The sequence below is a fragment of the Engystomops pustulosus genome, chromosome 10 (genome assembly GCF_040894005.1).
Source record: "Engystomops pustulosus chromosome 10, aEngPut4.maternal, whole genome shotgun sequence".
NCBI classification, from domain to species: Eukaryota; Metazoa; Chordata; class Amphibia; order Anura; family Leptodactylidae; genus Engystomops; species Engystomops pustulosus.
In genome coordinates, this window is record NC_092420.1 from 48,188,337 (window position 1) to 48,209,331 (window position 20,995).

The following is a 20,995-nucleotide window of genomic DNA, read 5'->3' on the forward strand; positions in this document are numbered from 1 at the left end:
CTAGTTGCCCATGACAACCAATCACAGCTCCCCTTTAAAATATTCATGACCACTGGTCAAATGAAAGCTGAGCTGTGATTGGTTGCCATGGGCAACTGGAAATATTTTGACTTTCAGACACTTGATAAATCTGCCCCAATGTGTTTGAACCAGTAAAGCCCCATGAAGTGGACCTTAACGGTGGCCATGATCTGGCCTTACCAGATCATGGCCAGCATTGTGGTTTATGACACCCAGTCACGGTGCGGTGAGAACATTGTGTCTCACCTCACCACGACCTGGCCAAGCTGCCGCACTGCAGAAGATAGGTCATGTCCTACCTATTGCCGGATTTGCAGAGGAGCTCTAAACTCTCGGGCAGGATTACGGCCCCATTGAGCACTTGGTCTCATGCAGGAGGCCAAAAGCAGCACATATTAACAGGTGCAAAAAGTTGGAGCTGGTGAAAGCTCCCTTTTCGCTACTCACATTAGCATATACATATTGCATCTCTTCTCATACATTATAGTGTATTTGGAATAAGGACAATCATAAAACTATAGCTGGTCAGATAAAGAACATGTATTATACATACTTTAATATATGTAAAGGGGTTGTCCACTGTCGGCTAACAATTGATATGGTTTGTGTAAGGAAAAGTTATACCTGTTATCCAATATACTTTGTATCAATTCCCCACGATTTTCCAGATCTCTGCTCGCTGCCCTGCTATAGAAAGCTTCTATGTTTACTTACCGTGGAAAGAAATCTGCCCATGGTCATGTGATATGACATATCAGAGAGTAATCAGAGATATGCAGTTGCACAAGCCGTTAATATTGCACATCTATCACATGATCATGGACAGATTTTTATCCAGTGTTAGTAAATATAGAAGCTTTGTATAGAATGACAGCAAGCAGAGCTCTAGAAAACATTTAGGAATTGATACAGAAAGTATATTGGATAGTTGCATAACGTTTCCTTTAACCCCTTTAACACACTATACTCACAGTCTTGAAGTAGTACGAGGACAGTTCTTATCAACCACGTTCTTTAAGGGTTCCCTGATGCTCTGAGCATACAAAGGATCATTGCGAAATAGAATTTGTGTATTTGGACAAGACCAGTCAAAGTTGCTGTCATCAAGCTCTGTGTAATGAGTAGTCTGTAAGAAAACAGTGCATTAAAGATAAATAAGCCTCCAAACACTAAAAGAGTCATGACTTTTATACAAACAAAATAATGATATACATTAATGTCATGTAGGTGGTGACAGGGGAGGTAGATTTATGGATTTTACAATAGTAAATACTGTGTATTGTACTGAAAATTTACTTTTCTTTTAGCCATCTAATGATCTATAGTTATACAAATAACATTTTGGAGAGCAGAATTTTTTTATATCAGTAAGTGAAATGTGTTTGACAGTATTGTAGTATAATAGAGTTATAGTATTGTAGTATAATAGAATAACAAAACATTGAGTACAATATGTTGAACACATACCTTGTTCTTTTTTGCTAGTGTGTGATTTGCTGTGGATAACCAAAGTGGTAAAAGATGAGCCTCTGTAGTGAAAATGTAGTCCTCTATATCAAAGATAAGGTCTTCCCGCTCAGAAAATAGCAAGTACAAGTACTTAAACATCTCTGCTAGGAAAAAGGAGTCCATCCTGAAACAAAAAAACTGTAGATTGTAACAGAATTCACGAAGGAGAGAGGACAAACGTCTCAGATGCCTCTGCCCTGTATACAGGCTTTGCACTCCTGGTGTTAAAGGGAGCCTGTGACCACATTTTTCACAAATACTGCCAGTGGTGGATTCCCATTGAGCCCTATTAACTAGCTGACACCCTTCTTTTAGCTAAAAATTGTTTCCATCAGTAGCCTGCATGGAGAGGAGTTGAAGTCCATTGAGGAATGTTGTGATTTCATGTGACCAGATAAATGCACGGTGTAAAGTTTGCTAATGTTAGGAGACTAAGGTACCCGAGATGATGTCACCCTGGTCACAAAACATTACTGCTAAAATGCAGAAAAAGAATGGGGAGGAATTACTGGATTCAGTCTGAGAAGGCCATGCCCCCCTCGACTCGCTATAGATATCTGACAAAATTATAAAGATAATTATATGGGAATCTGAGGGAAACCGTTTTTAGCTAAAAGAAGGATGTCAGTTAAATAATAAGGCTCTATGGGAACCTGCCATTAGCTGTATTTGTGAACGATGTGGTTACAGGTTTCCTTCAAGAAATTTGTGTTTCACTGATCAACAATAACTTTTATTGTGTAAGACCTTGGCGTTTGGAATATGGTTCATACCCAAGATGCAATTGCATACCTTAATTTGAAAAAAATGTGGGAAAATGGATGGATACACCATGACTATCACAACCCTTGGTGCAACTTCAGGCGAGTCTCTGTAACTTCCAGATAGAACTTCCACATTCGGGCAGGAAGGCCCGAACTCTGGGATGGGTGGGGAGAATTTTACTATACGTTTTTGTTTTTTCTGTAAAAATGTTGGACTACAAAATTATACTGCAGTTTGAGCCTCTGCGAGGCATCTTTATTATACATTTCTGTGATGTACAAAAGAAAAAGACCTTGGCGTTTACAAACTTGCTGACTTTTTTTTTTCAACAGGGTTTTAGGTTTGACTTTATGTACATGTGGCTTTATACATCGTAATCTACGAGAACGATATTACGATAACTGAAGGATCTAATGAGGTTCTGTTCCGGTTGATAAATAAACCATAATGCAGAACCAGATCTGGCACATGGTGGCTGGGGACATCTAAAATAAGCTAAGAGATACGGCTTAATACCGATGGCAAAAATATTTTTTTTTCCCTTGTGGTGCTGCATAGAAGAATTGAAGCCACACATGGATGGACAATGGCACAAAATACAACATTGTCTGATGTGTATTGATACTGAATACAAATGCACTGCACCTTTGCTGTGTAGACTATATGTAACTTTATCTACAAACCACCTGACCTCCCCCAGGGATGGTGATCACAGGAGCCAAATAATAATATTAATATTGTAACCAAGAATAAAAGGGGGGCTCCAAAACACATACCTGTCTTCATGACTTCCAGTTCGCACATCCTTAACAGCTGCAAATCCACATGGGACACGTGCGTATTTGTTCAGATTTTCAATTATTGTTTTTCCCACTTCTAGGTAATAGGGATCACCAGTTGCCTTTAATAGTTAAGAGGAACAAATTGATAAACTTAATTCTTTACTGAAATGCATCTATACAAAAACTCACTAGATCTCGAACACTATTTTAAGGTCTTACCTTATACAAGAAGTATGTGCTTTCTGCAAACTCAGGTCTTAATGGATGCTGTGCCCAGTGTACCCTAAAATCAGTAGTGAAGGCCTGAAATATGTAAATATTAACATTATTTATGGCGATGGCCAATACAGCATAGGTTTGCATTGCAGAAAAAAAAGAAGAAAAACTTGTTAATGTATCATAAATTAAATATAATTTATGAGAAGCAATTCTAATGACAAGTCAATAGTAAAAGGCAAATGCATACAGTATATTTTATTCCTGTAAGTATTACTTATAAACTATTTTATTTAAAAGAATGTAAATTGCCATTACAAACAACATTTGTAGATATATTGCAGAAAATAGTACAATCAGACAGACGACCATCCCGCACTTAGCAAAAGACAATCCATTAATTACCCAAAACCAAAAAGAAATAAAGTAAAACAACAAGTTGCACTAGAGTCTCCATGATTTGTACAGGGGTAGTAATACATAACCACACACAAAAGAGTGCGATTGCCCTCATTGATCCTAAAAAGCATGTTGGTTATGAGTGAGGCAGAAGGCTGGGGGAGAGCAAGTAGTGCAAGTAGAATCAAAACAAATTATGTGGACAATGCCTGTGTATTTGTAGGAAAGTGTTTGATTAACAGGAGCTTTCCACAATCTCAGGGTAGGGCTTTTGGGAAAGTCCCAGCGTAAGATACACATTTTATAGCGATGAATAGAGATTCTTGCAAATATATTTTATGGTAATGTGACCGTATATATCTCTAGATATCGTGCGCATGGCACGGTGAGGGCCAGCAAGTCTGAAAGAGAGTCAGTGACTTTCTTTGAGAATCAGGCAATGTACTGTATCCAGTACACATGGCAAAAGTCGGCTTCCAATGGACAAGCTGTGTTGGTTGTGCAGTATTCTATGCAACCTCACCGGTGTTAAATACGCTGGTGAATGATATATAGTCGTGTTATTCAGTTATTTATTTGCTGCAATGTGAAGAAAGGAGAATGGATTCCAGTTCATCTCCAATAGCTGGTGTAAGTTCCTTCCATTTTGGTCATATGGGCGTGTAATCAGCTTTCTGTGAAATAAAGTACGTGTAGATGAAGGCTACTAATCCCCTCCGCCCCTGTGTTTTATATGTTGTAATTGCAGATACTGGTTTACGGATACTGGATAGCGGTGTAAACTGTATTTAGCTTGGAGATCAGTGAATAACGCTAGAAGCCCATTTGTTTATATGTTCCGACATGGCCCGAATACCTGCATTCCTCCATCCTTTCACACCCGCCAGTCTCTCCAAGTGAGATAGCACAGCATTTTGCCATAAAGACAAGTCTGCTACCCTGTTTCCCCGTGACAGTGTCTTATATAAATTTTTGTTCCTTAAGAGGCACTAGGTCTTATTTTCAGGGGATTCTTATTTTTCCATGAACAAGAATTTACATTTTAAAAATGTTTAGAAATCAACTTCTAAAACATCCTTATAACTCACCACACTCTAAACTATTGGAATATTTGGCCCCAATCTCTCATGTTTAGTAATAACTTTTCTTAAATGACCACTTCATGTCCCAGTAGTTGCTTGTAGCGCATTTGTCATGCAACAGTCAGTGATTTTATTCCGCAAATTCTTCACCCATGTCACAACCTATTGCAGCATCTAAAATATCTACTAATACTAATGTACGGCTTGGGGTGAGATGTCTGCCACTAGGTCTTATTTTCAGGGGAAGCCTTATAGTTCTAAGATTCAACAAAATTGTACTAGGTCTTATTTTCAGGGGATGTCCTATTTTAGGGGAAAAAGGGTATTAAGCCAATCTGTATTGGTAGCAAGGGTCTGGGTAAACCTGAAGAGCCCTCAAACAGCTATATTCCTAATAGTGATTTCCATACTTGTAAGAATAGAACTGAAAACCTTTGAACGGTCATTATAGCATTTTTAGGTTTCTCACCAGAAACTGTGCACATTTCCTATTAGAAGAAATAGCATTAAAGCATGTACAAGTGTCATAGACATTGGACACTGCTGTGCCGCAAACTGCAGCCTCTTCAAGCTCCTCACTGCTGCAGTTCCCGGCTCATTAGAAGGTCATGCAACAAGAGATAAGTTATCTAGTAAAAGCTGCTGTTGCTCCAGTCCCATGACCCTGGCGACCCTATGGCAGTGTCGGCACCTGCACACAGTACCATTGGGAGGATTGAGCCGTCAGCCCGATCCTGCACTGTGAAGGGACTGATATCACAGAGCAGAGATGGTTAATAGTCCAACAGAGAAAATGCACTGTGAATCCTCTCTGTATATAGATCACGGACAATAATGATCCTATGGGGTGTTACCATAAGATAACGGCTTCCCTAATAACATTGGGGAATTGCATCAAAATCTATTTAAAAAATTCTCTCCCACCAAAAAAAAAAAATAAGTTTGAAAAAAAAAAAAAAAAAAGAAAGATGCCAGTTTTCACAACTCAACAACCAATGAAGGTAGTACAACCTTTATTTGACTCATGATGGAAAATTACTGTGTGTCTTTTGGCTATTTAAGCACACAAAAAAAAAAACACAGAGAAAGTCATCATTTTCTGTCATAAATAGCCACCTACTAACACTATAAACGCCTACAAGTTATTTGTGTTACTCAAGATACTCCTCCTCAGCTAAAAATACTCATAAATGACATTATTACTCCACTGGCAAAATGTAAGGCTAAGGTTGCACCAAGTTTGTTTTGATCACCAAGCGGGAGTCAGACGCAACTTTCTGGCGATTAGCAGCGAAATTGTGAAACCCACTGCCTTTGTATACATATATCTTTATTTGTGCTGAAGTTTTTGTGTTCCTAAGCTTCCCATTTATTGGTCACAACTACTAAGATCCATAACCTTACCTCTGGCAGGAAGTTGTGTTTTTTTATGACTTGATATAACATTTCATGTGTTTCTATAGCAGGTCTTATGTCCCCCTTTAAAACCTAAAAAATATAAAATAAGATGACATAAAAAATTGTAAAATTGCCATTACCATGCTCAAATTATAGTAATAGCCTATAACCACACACACAAGACCTACACTATGTAGGGGACGATTAGAGCAGAAAGCTGCCTCCATTGTAAAAGTCTGCTGCTATACAGGGGACAGTGCCTTCTGCCCCTAGCATTATCTACTGTATGCAAGTTACAAAGTCACAGAATTTACTTTATTATACTAGAAACCTATTGGAGAACTCGCCCAGTATCAGAGCCACCATCTATGCTGGTCCGGTTCTATTTATATTCTTAAGAGACATAATACCTCCTTTCTGTACCTATATCAGATCTTGACGATTCTTAGACCAAACTCCTTTTTCTCGAGCCTTCATACAACATTGCGGAGGTTAATCTAGGGGGAAGGGGGTGGTTCTAGCCACATAAGTTTTGCAGTGTTATCGCATACAAAGTCCAGGGGTGTTGTGGGCCTCCCTGACACTAGGATATATTGTACGAAGGCTATTATTCAATGACTCGTTGACTGGATCTACCATGCGGCATCTTAACAGTGGGTTTAACTGGAACTTGACCTCAGATTTCCGACACCCTGCTACCTCCCCTTGGTCCCGGCTAATCTGCGACCCCAAGACTTCACCCACTCCTTGTCCTCTCCCTACATTTTCTTCACCCAGGACTAACTAGATACTAAGAAGGTTATTATTAGGAAGAGAGGACCCATGACTCCATTGTTTCACAACCACGCCTCCACCTCTGGGGTAGGTAGATAGAGATTCCTTAGTTGGGAAGTCTCATCAGACATTCGTCTAGGCTCTTCCATCCCTCCTCTGGAGTCCATGCAAGCTTCTCATCCAGACATTCCAGACATGGTGTGGCTAGATCATAGACAACTGATTTTGGGTCATCCCCTACAGCTTTGGTAGCCCTCTTTCGAATGTCTTCTCCTTCAGCCCACGGGCTCTCCTTTTTATATAGTGTGCTGCTTGAGGATGCTACCCAAGGTAGACCAGGTTTTATTAGGGCTTGGGAAGAAGCACTTTCTGTTGAACTAACTGATGTAGAGTTGGAAAAAACCTTCCTCTTCTCACATAAGATCCCACTTCTATGCAGTGCCCAAGAAAAGAATTATAAAATTCTAAAGATACTAAAATAAACTCACCATTAGAGTTTAATATAATATACAATATATTTTTATCTTAATCTAAATATATGCTGGAAAAGATTATACGCAACGGTTTCAATTCATACCTGAAGACCAGGGAAAAATGCAAGCAGGGAATCCATCCATGTTCTTGCTGTGAGCATGGGTTTGTGTATGTGAACATCGAGCAGCAGTGGTGGCTGACTGATATACCGCATGATGGCATCGTAATGCTAAATATCGAGAGAGCAGTTACCACAGAGTTAATACAGAATAACATCACAACTGATGAGAAATCCACAGCCTCACTGCACTTTGTTAGGATTAAGGAGATTACACTGTACCCAATGCCCCTAGCATATGTTAGACATTATATATCTATATAAGGACAACATCACACAACCTATATACACTTTTTTAGATTGCATGAAATAGTGCAATCTGCAACACTATTGCATGAAGGAAGTTGTAGAAACCCCAGAAGACACCAGAGTACAGGCTTTTTGAGTCTAGTTTAAATGAATGGTTAACATCATTAGGCTTGAAAGTCAACAATTTATAAATTGATATTAACAAAAATGGGTAAAAAAAAAAAAAGTCTTTGTTCCAAATAATAAAGATGGAAGATGACTTTTTAGACGAATAGGGAAGATTACCATATTTGAATGCATATCTGACCATAAATGATCCTAGGAAACAGTCCAAAACATGTACAAACAATAGATCTGTGTTCCCTTTAAGCGGGCAGTGTGTGAAATGTGTTTTTGCAGACCCACAAAAAAAAAAAAATATATATGAAAAACTGACAAATGTCACTAGCTTTTCTCACCCATTGAAGTGTCAAGGGTCATATGATTGTGTTACCTAGCAACTGATTCACAAATATTGACAATACATGAATGACACCAGTGGTATATTTCACATTCTCGTAGACTTCTATGGAAAGTCCAAAACCACAAACATGGCTTTGCATAGGAACTGCTCCACAAAAATATGTGGAATAACGTATTCACGGTTCATTAAAAAGAATGTGTCAGTGTTCCATCTGTTAACAAAAAAAGGATATCGCACAGATAAAGACAACATTGGTGTGGGCAAGTAGCCTTATAGCCAGGAGTCACATGGCCACAGCATTTTCCTCGGTGGTCAGGAAAGACTTATGAAACACAACTGTGCCACAGCTGCCATGTAAAAGAATAGCAGGGGCAGGAAACAGAACCTAGGGCCTAGTGTGGTTAGTCTTTATGTGCGATTATAATTACAGACAGTCCACTACTTAAGGACCCTCGACATACAGACGGACCTCTCTACCCACTGTGACCTCTGGTGCAGCTCTCCAGATGTTTTACTTTACTACCATGCTGCCATGATCAGCTTTAAGGTGTCTGTAATGAAGTTTTATTGTTAATCCTTGGCCCAATTACAGCATAAAATCCAATTGTCACTGGGACAAAAAAAAAATAATAATAATAATTTGCCTGGAGCTACAATTATAAAATATACAGTTCCGACTTGCATCCAAATTCAACTTAAGTACAAACCCAAGGAAACTATCTTATATATAACCGGGGGACTGCCTGTATATTATTTAGGACAGAACTACAGCACGACATATGGCAATGCCAAAGCTTCCAATGCTTCTATGTCTCCTCAAAAAGTAATACAAAGACCACATTCACTATTATTACTTGTAATGAGGGTAACGCAACACTGTGTCACCATAAAACTTTACTTAGCATAAATAATCAAGAAGTGTGGATTAGATTGTGAGCCCCACTGGGGACAGGGACCAATTTGGCAAGCTCTGTGCAGCACTGCATAATTTGTGTGCGCTATATAAAGAAATTATTATTAAGTAGTATTAGAACACAACATGAATCGATGTGTGACTTTTCAAAAACGAAGACCTGAAGAGTGGAAATGCAAATCACTGAATAATGTATGACCTGCACAAAGGATTTATTTGGGCATCAGGAATGCCGCCCATTGAAGTGCCCTCCATCTAGAATCATAAAAATTCACAGAAATATATAAATGTATTGTATACATCTTTACATCCACCTACTGTATTAAATCTTTCCAAAAAGTTGTCATCACCAAGAAGTACGTAGGCCTTCAGTAAATATTCATAGTAAGAATCTATTCCTGCACCAACTCCACTGTCTTAAAAGAGAATATACATTGTAACATATACATACATGAAAACAGGGTTGTGGCTACACTGTTCAAGTACAGAGAAGTGAAAAGAATTGTACTACATAAAAATATGTATTTTTATGAAATATGTATGAATATTAATGCCAGTGATGTAATTGGACAGCTGGATAAAAAAAAAAAAACAAACAAACAAAAAAAACACTTTAGTGTAAAAAATACATGTGCTACAAGAAAAAGTAACAACTCCTCATCTTAGATATAAAAAAACACCTTGCCTGCTCCAAAGGACTGCCCAATCCCTACATAGCATTATTGTAGACAAGAGAGGATCTCATCCAGATGGTTGTGCTCATCTGAAGTCATTGGGGGTCATTTACTAAGGGCCCGATTCGCGTTTTCCCGACATGTTACCTGAATATTTCCGATTTGCGCCGACTTTCCCTGTATTGGCCCGGGATCTTGGCGCATCGGCGCTGGCATGCACGCGACGGAAATCGGGGGGCGTGGCCGAGCGAAAATCCGACGGATTCGGAAAAAACGCCGCATTTAAAACAAAAAAAGTGTTGCTTGGGACCCGAATCCACCGCAGAGAATGCGCCGCTGGATCGCGAACGGACCGGGTAAGTAAATCTGCCCCATAGTCTTCTGTTGGACTATGAGGACCAATATAACTTTACTTCTTTGTTCCATGAAAATGAGTGTTTTGATCATAGTGTATGTGATTACACAAACAATGTGCATTCCACTAGCCCACTAGTTTTCCCTTTTCCTTCTCATATGCCTGACATTCTGAGGTTATGGATATTGTCAGTGTAATGGAAAAGTTTAAGCTCTAGATTAAACTTTAAATTTCTGCATCTCAAATCCAAATCCAACAGAGGACAAATAAGAAAATCCTGTGACATTTGCATGTGTTTAATCTGGAGCATAGCGCATTTCATATTTACCTTTACGCACCCAGTCTCCAGTGTGAATGTTTATCGTTACACCCACCAGATTACTGCTGCGCTGTCTCTTCTCCCAGATAAAGTCTAGGGCCTTTCGGGCATGTTCCTGGAGAAAAATAAAGGAAAGTTGTTTAGTTGCTCTTTTTACTTTCTAATTTGTTCCTGGTATTGTACAGGACTGATAAGTATTTGCCCAAATATAAGAAAACTAAGGGATAAGAGTTGAATTTGCTTGTAGAAAACTTATAGCGCAGCCAATCAGGAAGTACATGAATTGGCATAAATGGAGAGTCAACTATACAAATGGACTGTGGAACTTTACAGACATGGAAAATAAGAGAATAAAGATTTATTTCTTTATATAAGAAAAGAGATCAAAATACAAAATGTTGTAAGGACAAACCTCAAATATGGCTATTCCAGTAAAGCGGCTGAGAGCAGCAAACTCCAGGATAAGGGTCCCAGCACAGGCTGTGCAGGTGTCTGTCTCAGTACCTGTACGAGCCTCGGGCCTTCCGACTCCAAACTTCAGGTTAACCTTACGTAAAAACAAAGGAATTATAAAATGCATAAAAGAACTTTTTATTCCCCACAGTGCTGCATATATATGTCTTCAGCTACAACTCCTTCACCTTTGTTCTGCAGAGAAATAAGCAGCATTTCAGCTTATGGCTGCTAAAACAAAAGCTGCAACACTTACCCGTTATCAGATCACAATGTAGTCAAGAATGATTTACCTACAGATATCTATGAACACCTCTCACAATGAAATATTAGATAGTACAAGCCTGAGTCAGCTGATGTAACCAAACATATTTGGAAAATGTATTATTCATTTGCATGTCAATACTTACTCTTGGGTAAGGAAGACCACTTGTAGTGTTGAAAGCTGGGAGAAGTTTGTACCCGAGCTCTTTAGCCATGTGTAAGAGTTCATCATTGTACCATAGCATCCGCTCTCCTTTTTCTTTTAGAAGGATAGCAACTGAGTGTCCACCAAGAAGACCCCTGAAAAAAAGGGAAAGAACTTTAAGAAAACATCCAAAATTAAAGTGCATATTTTTATTCCAAAACGCTAAATCAGAAAGAACACCTGCACCCTTTGCAACATCTCTGCATAGATGTTTCAAGAAAGTGTTAGCATCCTAGATATACATGCACAATTCTAAAAGTTGATTTTAGAAGCTATGAAGCCACGGAAAACAAATACAAGAAGATTACCACAGTCACAGTGTCTAGATCTATGAGTGTCCCTGGCTTGTCATGCTCGATTTTGAATTTCCATTAAATGGATTGTTCACTGTAAGCAAATGCCACTAAATAACGGATATTGTTTGTACAACTTTTCATTAAACAATCAGTACTTCAATTTTCTTGATCTTTGTTTGCTGTCCTTCTATGGGAACCTTCATTGTTTACTTCCTGTGGATAAACACCGATCCCTGGTCATGTGATGTCACAGAGGTGCACAAATTATTAATATCACAGAGAGTAAGTAACCTCTCTGCGTTATAATGAGCCACCTCTGTGAGACATCTCATGACCAGGGACGTGGGGGGGGGGGCTTATTCAACGGAAATAAACAATGACACTTTCTATTGGATGACAGCAAGTATCGATCATTGCACAAACAATATCAATCATTTGCTAAAATTTGCTTAAAGTGAACAACCCCTTGAATGCCCGATAGATGCTTAAACTTGAGGCTTTACAGCTCAGATGATTTTGAATATTTATTGAGACAGCAATCCATCTACATAGTAGCTGGACAAATTAAAATCATAGGTGTACATACCCCAACACTCGGATGTTTGTCTCAAAGACAGAAACCACAATGTCATTGTCCAAGTTGACATCATTAATTACTTTTCTTACTGCATCTTCAAATTCCTGTGTGCGGTTTAGTACCTGAGATAGAAAAGAAAATACTAGCAACATGAAAAAGTCATATACCAATGCTAGACCTTATTACTATGGAAGCCCCTTGTAAATATATGGCCTGTGTACATATTGCAAGCCACAAAATATTCCCTATAAATAATGACTGCTATACGCTGGGACTATTTCTGTGCCTTTGCTACTACTCCCTTAAATCCTGAATATATATCAGTTTCTATCTCTAAATATTTTTTATGTTCAAATAAATTTTGAGACACTCATCTTATAAGGAAATGTGTCAGTTTTGACTCCGACTTTTGTGTCAAGCACAAAGAGTGTTAAATCTCCTACTAGATGCACCCCGACTATAAACGGTTGAGTCTAATTTTTGTTACAATGTTCATCAATTTTCTGGTACCACTACCTGTTGCTACAATCTATGAAATTGAATGACTTGTAAATATCAACAAAGCTGTGGACCCTCAATGATTAAAGTGCTAACCCAATACTCTGGATCTCACACAAAATGGAGCATGTTTTTTTTTACAGCTCCTAAAATAAAACATTATATTCACATATAAACTATGAAGTTACAAACATCTATACTGTAGTATTTGCAAAGCAAAAAAAAAAAAGATACCTACCACCAATGTATCGAGTGTATCAATTAATGTTAATGAAAACCTGCACAAAAGGAAAAAGAAACATAGAAAAATGTAACTGTTTATATATTTTGTGCTCTATATCAGGTACAACGCAACCACCATACAAGAGCCCATTCAATGTGCATTCTAAGGAAATGTAAAGTACATATTAAAAGCACCAAACATGTGCATTAGACACAACCAAGTAAAAGACTTATGCCAATGAAACCAATTATCGGAGTCTGTATTTAGAGACCTTAGAGAAGTTTTGCCATCATAGAAAGTGACAGACAATCTTTAGAATAGGAAAGGGTTACAATTTATCTGGGGACTTGTTAAGGTGCAAGTAAATAAATGAAAAGCTACATGTTTAGAGTCTTCATAAAAGTGGTTTTCCCAAGTATTTACATTCTCCCTAACCATATGATGGGAGATACGTATCTGATCTATGAGGGTCCGACTGCCAGGATACCTAACCATCACTAGAACAGGATCCCAACCTTTCACGAATGGGTGGAAAGGCAGAAGAGCATTATCCCGGCCGCTCCATTCACAATCTGTGCTCATTCTACCACTTTAACCATTAGTGAGAATGTGATACACAGTCCTTAACTGCTTCCTACAACAGAAGGCAAAGAAGGAGTGATTTTGAGCCCAATTTTGAAAATTTCTAAAATATCACACTCCAGAAATCTGAACATCTTAAGTGCTGAAGAAGTCTACAGTGGGAATGGGTAGGCTAAGGTTATAGAAAAATCACAAATAACACACAAAATATCAAATGCGACAATTCTGGGCAATAATACCCAGAAAGCAGAAGATAATATTACATACAATACAACATTACATCATGAATGTGTTTTTCAGAAAGAAACTTGAAAATATCACCAATCAATTCTCATTTTTGTAGCCAATAGAAACATTAATAATGTCTTTAATAATCTTTTGTGATAAGAAATGTGGGGTGAAAATGGATTGGCAGCTGGTTTTCATAACTGGAATTGGGGACAAGAATTAATTTCGGTATAGTAGCAGCTTCACTTATTAGTCCTCCAATTTCTCTACTCTGACACATGCCGATTCGCACAACAACTGCGAATCCTTAGCAGCATCCTATAATACATTGCTCCACATGCTGTAATATATGGTATATATAAATATGCATTAAATATACAAAGTGGTAATATTGTATCTTCTGCAACTCAAGTTGTCAAGTCCAAACTGCAGGGTTGTTGAAAAGTTACTACATTGTGGATGGTCTAGCAAAGAAGCAGAAGTTACTGGTGCAGGTCTTATATCCTGCCAATATAACTGGATTTAACAATATTCTAATATTCACAAAAATAAATCACAAGTGTTAAAAGGACTTGATTTGTCACAATTGACAAACGTCATCTCACAGCTAAAGAGAATTGATTGGGGAAGATTAATTAGGTAATTAAAAAAAAAAAAAAATTCAGAACGTACTTTCCCAAAGCATCATCCACATCTCCTCTGCTTGGTTCCTGGCCACGTATTCTACCTCGACAGGTTAAAGGCATAAGCTCGTCAGCAGGATAGGCATGTTGCTGGGTGGTCAAGAGCAAATGGTTACACATTCAAACTCAGTGGAAATGAGCATTTTTCATTCATAATTCAGATAACTTCAAGTTACTTCATGTCAAAGTTCAAGTGACTGCTTAGTAGTCTATGGGTCGTCTCACTGACTGTCAGCGGTCAATCATCTATCGCGTATATATATTCTTCCATGTAAAGCACTGGAGTAGCTCTGCACCTCATTAGACTTAGCTCATAGAAATATCTTTGTAAGACTTAACAGCATAAGAAGCTGTACAATGAAAACAAGACCCTGATAGAGCAACTGGCAGTTTAACCAGCTTGTGCCAGTGAGATAACAGCAGCTGACTATACGTGAAATGCGCCCTCATGGGTTCCTCAGGGGAGACGCGTTGAGAACGAGAGCAGGTGCATTTGTACAAGAGTGAAGGGCCCATGGAATAAAAGGTGACATCAACAAATGAGACCTTCTACACTTCTTCAGTTCTGGAAAATCCATTAAGTCAGCGATTACTTATAAATACAACGCCCCAAAACTAAACAGGAAAAATCCATGTTAGATGAAGCATGAGCTGCATTAACCCCTTAAGGACGCAGCCTGTTTGCAGGTTAAGGCTCGCAACTTTTTTTTGAAATTTGACCTGCGTCTCTTTATATGGTTATAACTTTTGAACACTGTTACTTATCAAAGCGATTCTGATATTGTTTTTTCCCCACATGTTGTACTTCATTTTAGTGGTAAATTTTGGCTGATACGTTTTGCGTTTATTTACAAAAAAAAGAAAAAAGTGATGAATTTTTAGAAAAATTTGCCATTTTCGAAATTCAAAATCACCGCGTTTTCAGGCAGATAGATTTACCACCTAAATAACTTGCAGAATAACATTTCCCATTTGTCTACTTAACATTTTCATAATTTTTGAAATGTTTGGATAATTTATTTTGACGTCACGCGGACTACAAATCGAATAGCGATTTTCCGTATTTTCGGAATTGACTATTTTGGGGATAAATACTGTTTGAAATCAAATTTTACATATTTAGCAACAAAACCCCCTATATAACCAACCCATTTTCAAATCTGCACCCCTCAAACTATCAGAAACAGCATTTACAAAGATTGTTAACCCCTTGAGATCTTCATAGTAATTGAATCAAAATGGCGGTGAAATTTAGAATGGTCAAATTTTGTCGGTTATACGTTCATTTAGCCCTAAAATTTACACATTTCCAAAAGATAAAAAGAGAAAACTCACCATAAAATTTGTTCTACAATGTCTCCTGAGTGCAGCGACCCCCCACATGTGGACATTACTTGTGTTATGGGGGCACAGCAAGGCGCAGAAGGGAAGGAGCACCCTGCAGCTGCCAGGATTTTAGTTTCCTCGTTGCCCCCTTTTGAAGGCTATAACATTTTCGCTTTTCCGTTATTTGGGCCATGTGACGGCATTTTTTTTGCGGGACGAGATGCTTTTTCCAGTGTTACCATTTTGGGGTTGGTATCACCTATTGTTGAAAATTTTGGAACTTTTTTTGAGGTCATGAGTAGAAAAGCATCAATTCTGTACTGGATTTTTTACTTTTTTTTTTTTTTGTGTTCACCGTATAGCCTAATAATCATGTTATCTTTATTCTATGGGTCGATACGATTACGGGGATACCAGACATGAATATTTTTTCTTATGTTTTACTAAATTTGCCAAATAAAACCCTAATGTGGGGAAAAATCTATCATTTTTGCATCGCCGTCTTCCAAGTGGCATAACATTGTTACGTTTTTGGCTACAGAGCTGGTTGATGGCTTGTTTTTTGCGGGACATGTTGTTCTTTGCAACAATATCATTCTGGAGTACATATGTTTTGTTGATCACTTTTTATTGCATTTTTAGTGGGATATAATAGGTAAAAATCATAATTTTTGGCGGGTTTTTGGCGTTTTTTTTTTACGCCGTTCATCATATGGGTTCAATAGTTATTTAGTTTTATTCTATGGATTGTTACGGACGCGGTGATACTATATATGTGGGGTTTGTGTTATGATTTAGACTTTTTTGAGTGTTATATGTCTCTTTATATGTTTTGGGGCTTATGGGCATTTTTAGTGATTTATAAAGTAATTTTTTATTGAAAAACATTTTTTTTACATTTTTTTACATGATCCACCATGGGATATGAACAAGCAATCATCTGATTGCTTGTTCTTGATAATACTCTGCAATACTAATGTATTGCAGGGTATTATCAGTGCCAGCCTATGCAGATGCATAGGCTGACACTTTGCCTTTAAGATGACGTCACAGACGCCATCTTAAAGGTAAACCCTCAAGGCTTCTCTGGGGTCCCGATCGGACCCCAGAGGTGGCAAAACAGCAATCGGCCCCCCCGAAAACGGTGCGGGGGGGCCGATTGTGATGTAAAGACCCCCAGAAGGCATGTTAAATGCCGCGGTCGCGTTGACCGCGGCATTTAACGGGTTAAACACCCGCGATCGGAGCCCACTCCGACCGCGGGTGTTAGCCGGGGATGTCAACGGTAGATTACCGTTGAAATCCCGCGGCTAACGATGCCGGTTCGGCTGCTATACAGCGCTGAACCGGCATCGTCTCTGCGCAGTAGCTGTACTACGCTGAGCGCTATTCGCGGGACTCAGCGCAGTACAGCTACGGCGCAGAGCGGTAAGGGGTTAATGATATTGGCTTCAGTGCTGCACATCACCGGACAGAATATGGTTGTAAGGGGGAGCTTCACACACAGGAAAGTACCACTGCCATCTTTGATGCAAAAAGAGAATTAAATCCAAAAGAAAATATATTTCTATCCTCTCCTGAATAAACTTCTGTGTATCAGAACCTGCAGAGTTTTTTTTTTTTTTGCATAAAACCCCCAAACTCAGATGTTATAGGGAAAATATGAAATTTATTTATTGAATATCAAACATAGAGATTAAAAACTGTTAAAAGCCCCATTGCTAGGGAAAACAGAACAAAGATCCCCCAGAGTCCCACCCCAGTATAGAATTCATATATAATGTAACAGCAAATGATGATGTTAACCCCTTCGTGTCTATGCCATTTTAGACGTTTAGGACTAGGCCTGATTTTTTAAATTTGCCCTGTGTCATTATAGGAGGTTATAACTTCGCGACGCTTTAACATATCCAGGGGATTTTGAGATTGTTTTACCGTCACACGTTGTACTTCAAAGTAATAGAAAAATTTGGATGATATCTTTTGTGTTTAGTTATGAAAAAATTTAAATTTGGCAAAAAAAAATTCAGAAAATTTTTCATTTTCAAAGTTCAAAATTTTCTGCTTTTCAGGCAGATAGTCATAGCACCCAAGGAACTTTATAACTAACATTTCCCTAATGTCTGCTTTATATTGGCATAGGGTTTTGTGCATCCTCTTTCTTTTCTAGATTGTTAGGAGGTTCATAATTTTGGGTGCAATTTTTCTCATCTTTATGAAAATCGCCAAAACCCTAATTTAGAGGCACCTGCTCAGCTTTAACTGACTGTGAGAGGCCTAAACAGCAGTAAAACCCCATAAATTATGCCATTTTAGAAACTACACCCCTTGAAGGGGTTATCCGGGTTTAAAAATTTTTTTATGGCCGGGCTGGGGAGGGCTATTTAAACATAATAAACATGGACTTACCTCCTCCGGTGCTGCCGATGTCCCGCACCGCGGCCCGTCTTCTCCGTGCGCCGGTTTCAGTACAAGGGCGCACAGGGAGCTTCCGGCCGGCCGGAAGCTCCCATGCGCACCATCTCCCAGCGCTTACAACGCTGAGAGATAGGGACGGATGGGAGGAGCCGTCCACAACGCGGACCGGAAGCTCCCTGTGCGCGGCTTCCGTGCCCGTTTGTTTACAGGGGCACGGATCGAAGTGACCGCGGCGCGGGACATTGGCGGCGCCGGAGGTGGTAAGTACATGTTTATTATGTTTAACTAGCCCTCCCCAGCCCGGCCATAAAAAAATTTTTAAACCCGGATAACCCCTGTAATGTGTAAAAAATCAACTTTAAGAAGTGTGTTAACCCTTTAGATGCTTCTAGATGCTTCACATGGGTTAAAACAATATGAAGGTGTAATATACAAGCTGTAATTTTTTTAGACAATGTATTAATTTTGGCCAAAAATTAAACCGTTACAAAGTATTAAATGACAAATAACTCCACAAAGTTTGATACCCAATTTCTCCCAAGTATGAGGATGCCCCATATGTGGTGGTGACTGCTGTATGGGCGCACAACCGGGCATAGAACGGAAGCAGCGCCATTCAGAGCAGATCTGCAATGTCACATTTTACAGGCTATAAAAAGTTTATTTTTTATGTAATTTGGACATATGGGGGATTATTTTTTTTTGAGGATGAAATCCACTTTTCAGGGACATCATTTACAGGGTGCTCAATAGCTGATAATCAGATTGTATTAACTCTTTCTTGGTGGTTATTAAAAAAATCATTTATTCTTGTTTATGTTTTTTAGCATTTTTGTCGCCGGACGTTCACCATACCATAAAAATAATGTGTTATCTTTATTCTATGGGTCATCACAACTACGGCGATACCCCATTTATATGGCTTTTTTATGGTGAACTTGTTTTGCAGAATATACAACTCATTTTGTGAGAAATTTGCTTGTTTTTGTATCGTCATGTAACAATGGGCAGAATATTTATATTTTTTTGTTTACAAAGCTGGTTTATAGCTTATTTTTTGCGGGACAAGCTGTACTTATTCTTAGTATCATGTCGGGGTAAATTTTACTTTTTGATTACTTTTTATGTGCTTTTTATGAGGTCAGATGTGAAAATTTCATAGTTTTTGCAAGTTTTTTTTTTACGCCGTTCACCGTACGGGTTCAGTGATGATTTTATTTTATTGTACGGGTTGTAACGGACATTGTGATGCCCAATATGTTTTGGTGATTTTCACTTTTTTATGTTTTATTGTATTATTGCATGGGATGGGACTTCAAGGGACTTTTATTCTTTTTTAATAATTTTTTTTAATTGCTTTTTTTTTTAACTTTTTTTTACTGTTTTATTTTGTCCCAGGGAGGGACATGAACAAGTGATCATTTGATCACTTGTTCATTGTAATATACTGCAATACTAATGTATTGCAGCATATTACATAGTCAGCCTATGCATTCTGCATAGGCTGACATCAGCACTGGTAGATCGTACTTACAGCACGATCCTAACAGGCTTCTAGTAAAACGAATGGGTGCTGGGTCCGAGTGTTCCTCTCGGAGTGGTAGGAAAAAGAGGAGACAAAAAGCGCAAAGAGACTCAAGTGTTTCTCCAATGGAGCAGTGAAGTGATACTAGATGTTGACTCTCACCTGATATTTGGAGGAGTCTGAGCGTGACGGTAAGCAATTCTGCTGTTGGAGATGTTTAGGTGTTTTCGGGCATCTGGAAAGCTGACGGCCACGAGACTGTGTGATAGTCCGTTCTCCCAGGAAGATGGACCAACAAGCAGATATGGGTGATGCACGTGAAGTGGGGAATCTCGTTAATCACGGCGCTGCTTGTCCAGAAGCCACTCGCCAACTTACGGTAAGTAATTTTTTCTTAAAAACGTATTTATTAAATCACTACGCGTTTCGGTCCCAGTCTGGGACCTTCCTCAGGTGTAAAATACATCTACTTTTGGATGTGTTTGCATCCAGACATATATACAATAAATGGTGGCTGACGTCAGAGTGACGTTTAGCGGAAATGACATCGCGAACCAACAGACACAATTTCTAAGATGAGTATAAATGTATAAAAACATAGAAATGCACATTAAAATACATAAAATCTATAAAGTTATATTGATTGATAAAATGTTCTGGAGTAGTGGTCTCGTGGTGATAAGGTGGCATGGGTTCGTGTGCTCGGCGATTTGTTTGCAGTAACTAGGCTCACGTGATTCCATGTTTACATGGCTGTATCGGGCTTTTGTGAGCCCTTGATAGCAGTGGGGGATTATCACACTGCTCTATTATGTGGTATGTATAAAAGTCTTCTCGCTATCAAACGAATTCTATTATTTCGTTTAAACCATCAGGCTGGAGGCTCTTAAGTTTATAAATCCAGAAGGATTCGCGTTTATTTAGTTGTTCCTGTCTATTTGTTATGTTTTCTGGAATCTGTTCGATGCCCATGATTTTGATGTCATGGAAACATTTTTTGTTCGTAGGACGAACCTCTCAGTCCCTCCGCATGGACATCGATTCAAAACAAAAACAGGGTTTCTCCAACAAAGTCTCTCAAGACATCTGACCATATCACACAAAAAATGTTTCCATGACATCAAAATCATGGGCATCGAACAGATTCCAGAAAACATAACAAATAGACAGGAACAACTAAATAAACGCGAATCCTTCTGGATTTAT

The 20,995-nt window shown here is 38.6% G+C and overlaps 1 protein-coding gene across 3 annotated transcripts in view; it reads right to left on the reverse strand.

The window, feature by feature from the left end:
- The window catches only part of EDEM3 (ER degradation enhancing alpha-mannosidase like protein 3), a 44,451-nt gene that overhangs the window by 18,766 nt on the left and 4,690 nt on the right, over positions 1-20,995 (reverse strand). For all 3 annotated transcript variants that reach the window (XM_072127946.1, XM_072127945.1, XM_072127947.1), the window contains exons 3-15: positions 14,510-14,610; positions 13,043-13,082; positions 12,316-12,428; positions 11,375-11,528; positions 10,924-11,058; positions 10,521-10,626; positions 9,482-9,579; positions 7,524-7,649; positions 6,179-6,262; positions 3,297-3,380; positions 3,072-3,196; positions 1,489-1,654; positions 993-1,147 (exon numbers count right to left, since the gene is read on the reverse strand). In XM_072127946.1, the coding sequence (XP_071984047.1) occupies positions 993-1,147; positions 1,489-1,654; positions 3,072-3,196; positions 3,297-3,380; positions 6,179-6,262; positions 7,524-7,649; positions 9,482-9,579; positions 10,521-10,626; positions 10,924-11,058; positions 11,375-11,528; positions 12,316-12,428; positions 13,043-13,082; positions 14,510-14,610 (1,487 nt within the window). The remainder of the gene's footprint in view (positions 1-992; positions 1,148-1,488; positions 1,655-3,071; positions 3,197-3,296; positions 3,381-6,178; positions 6,263-7,523; positions 7,650-9,481; positions 9,580-10,520; positions 10,627-10,923; positions 11,059-11,374; positions 11,529-12,315; positions 12,429-13,042; positions 13,083-14,509; positions 14,611-20,995) is intronic.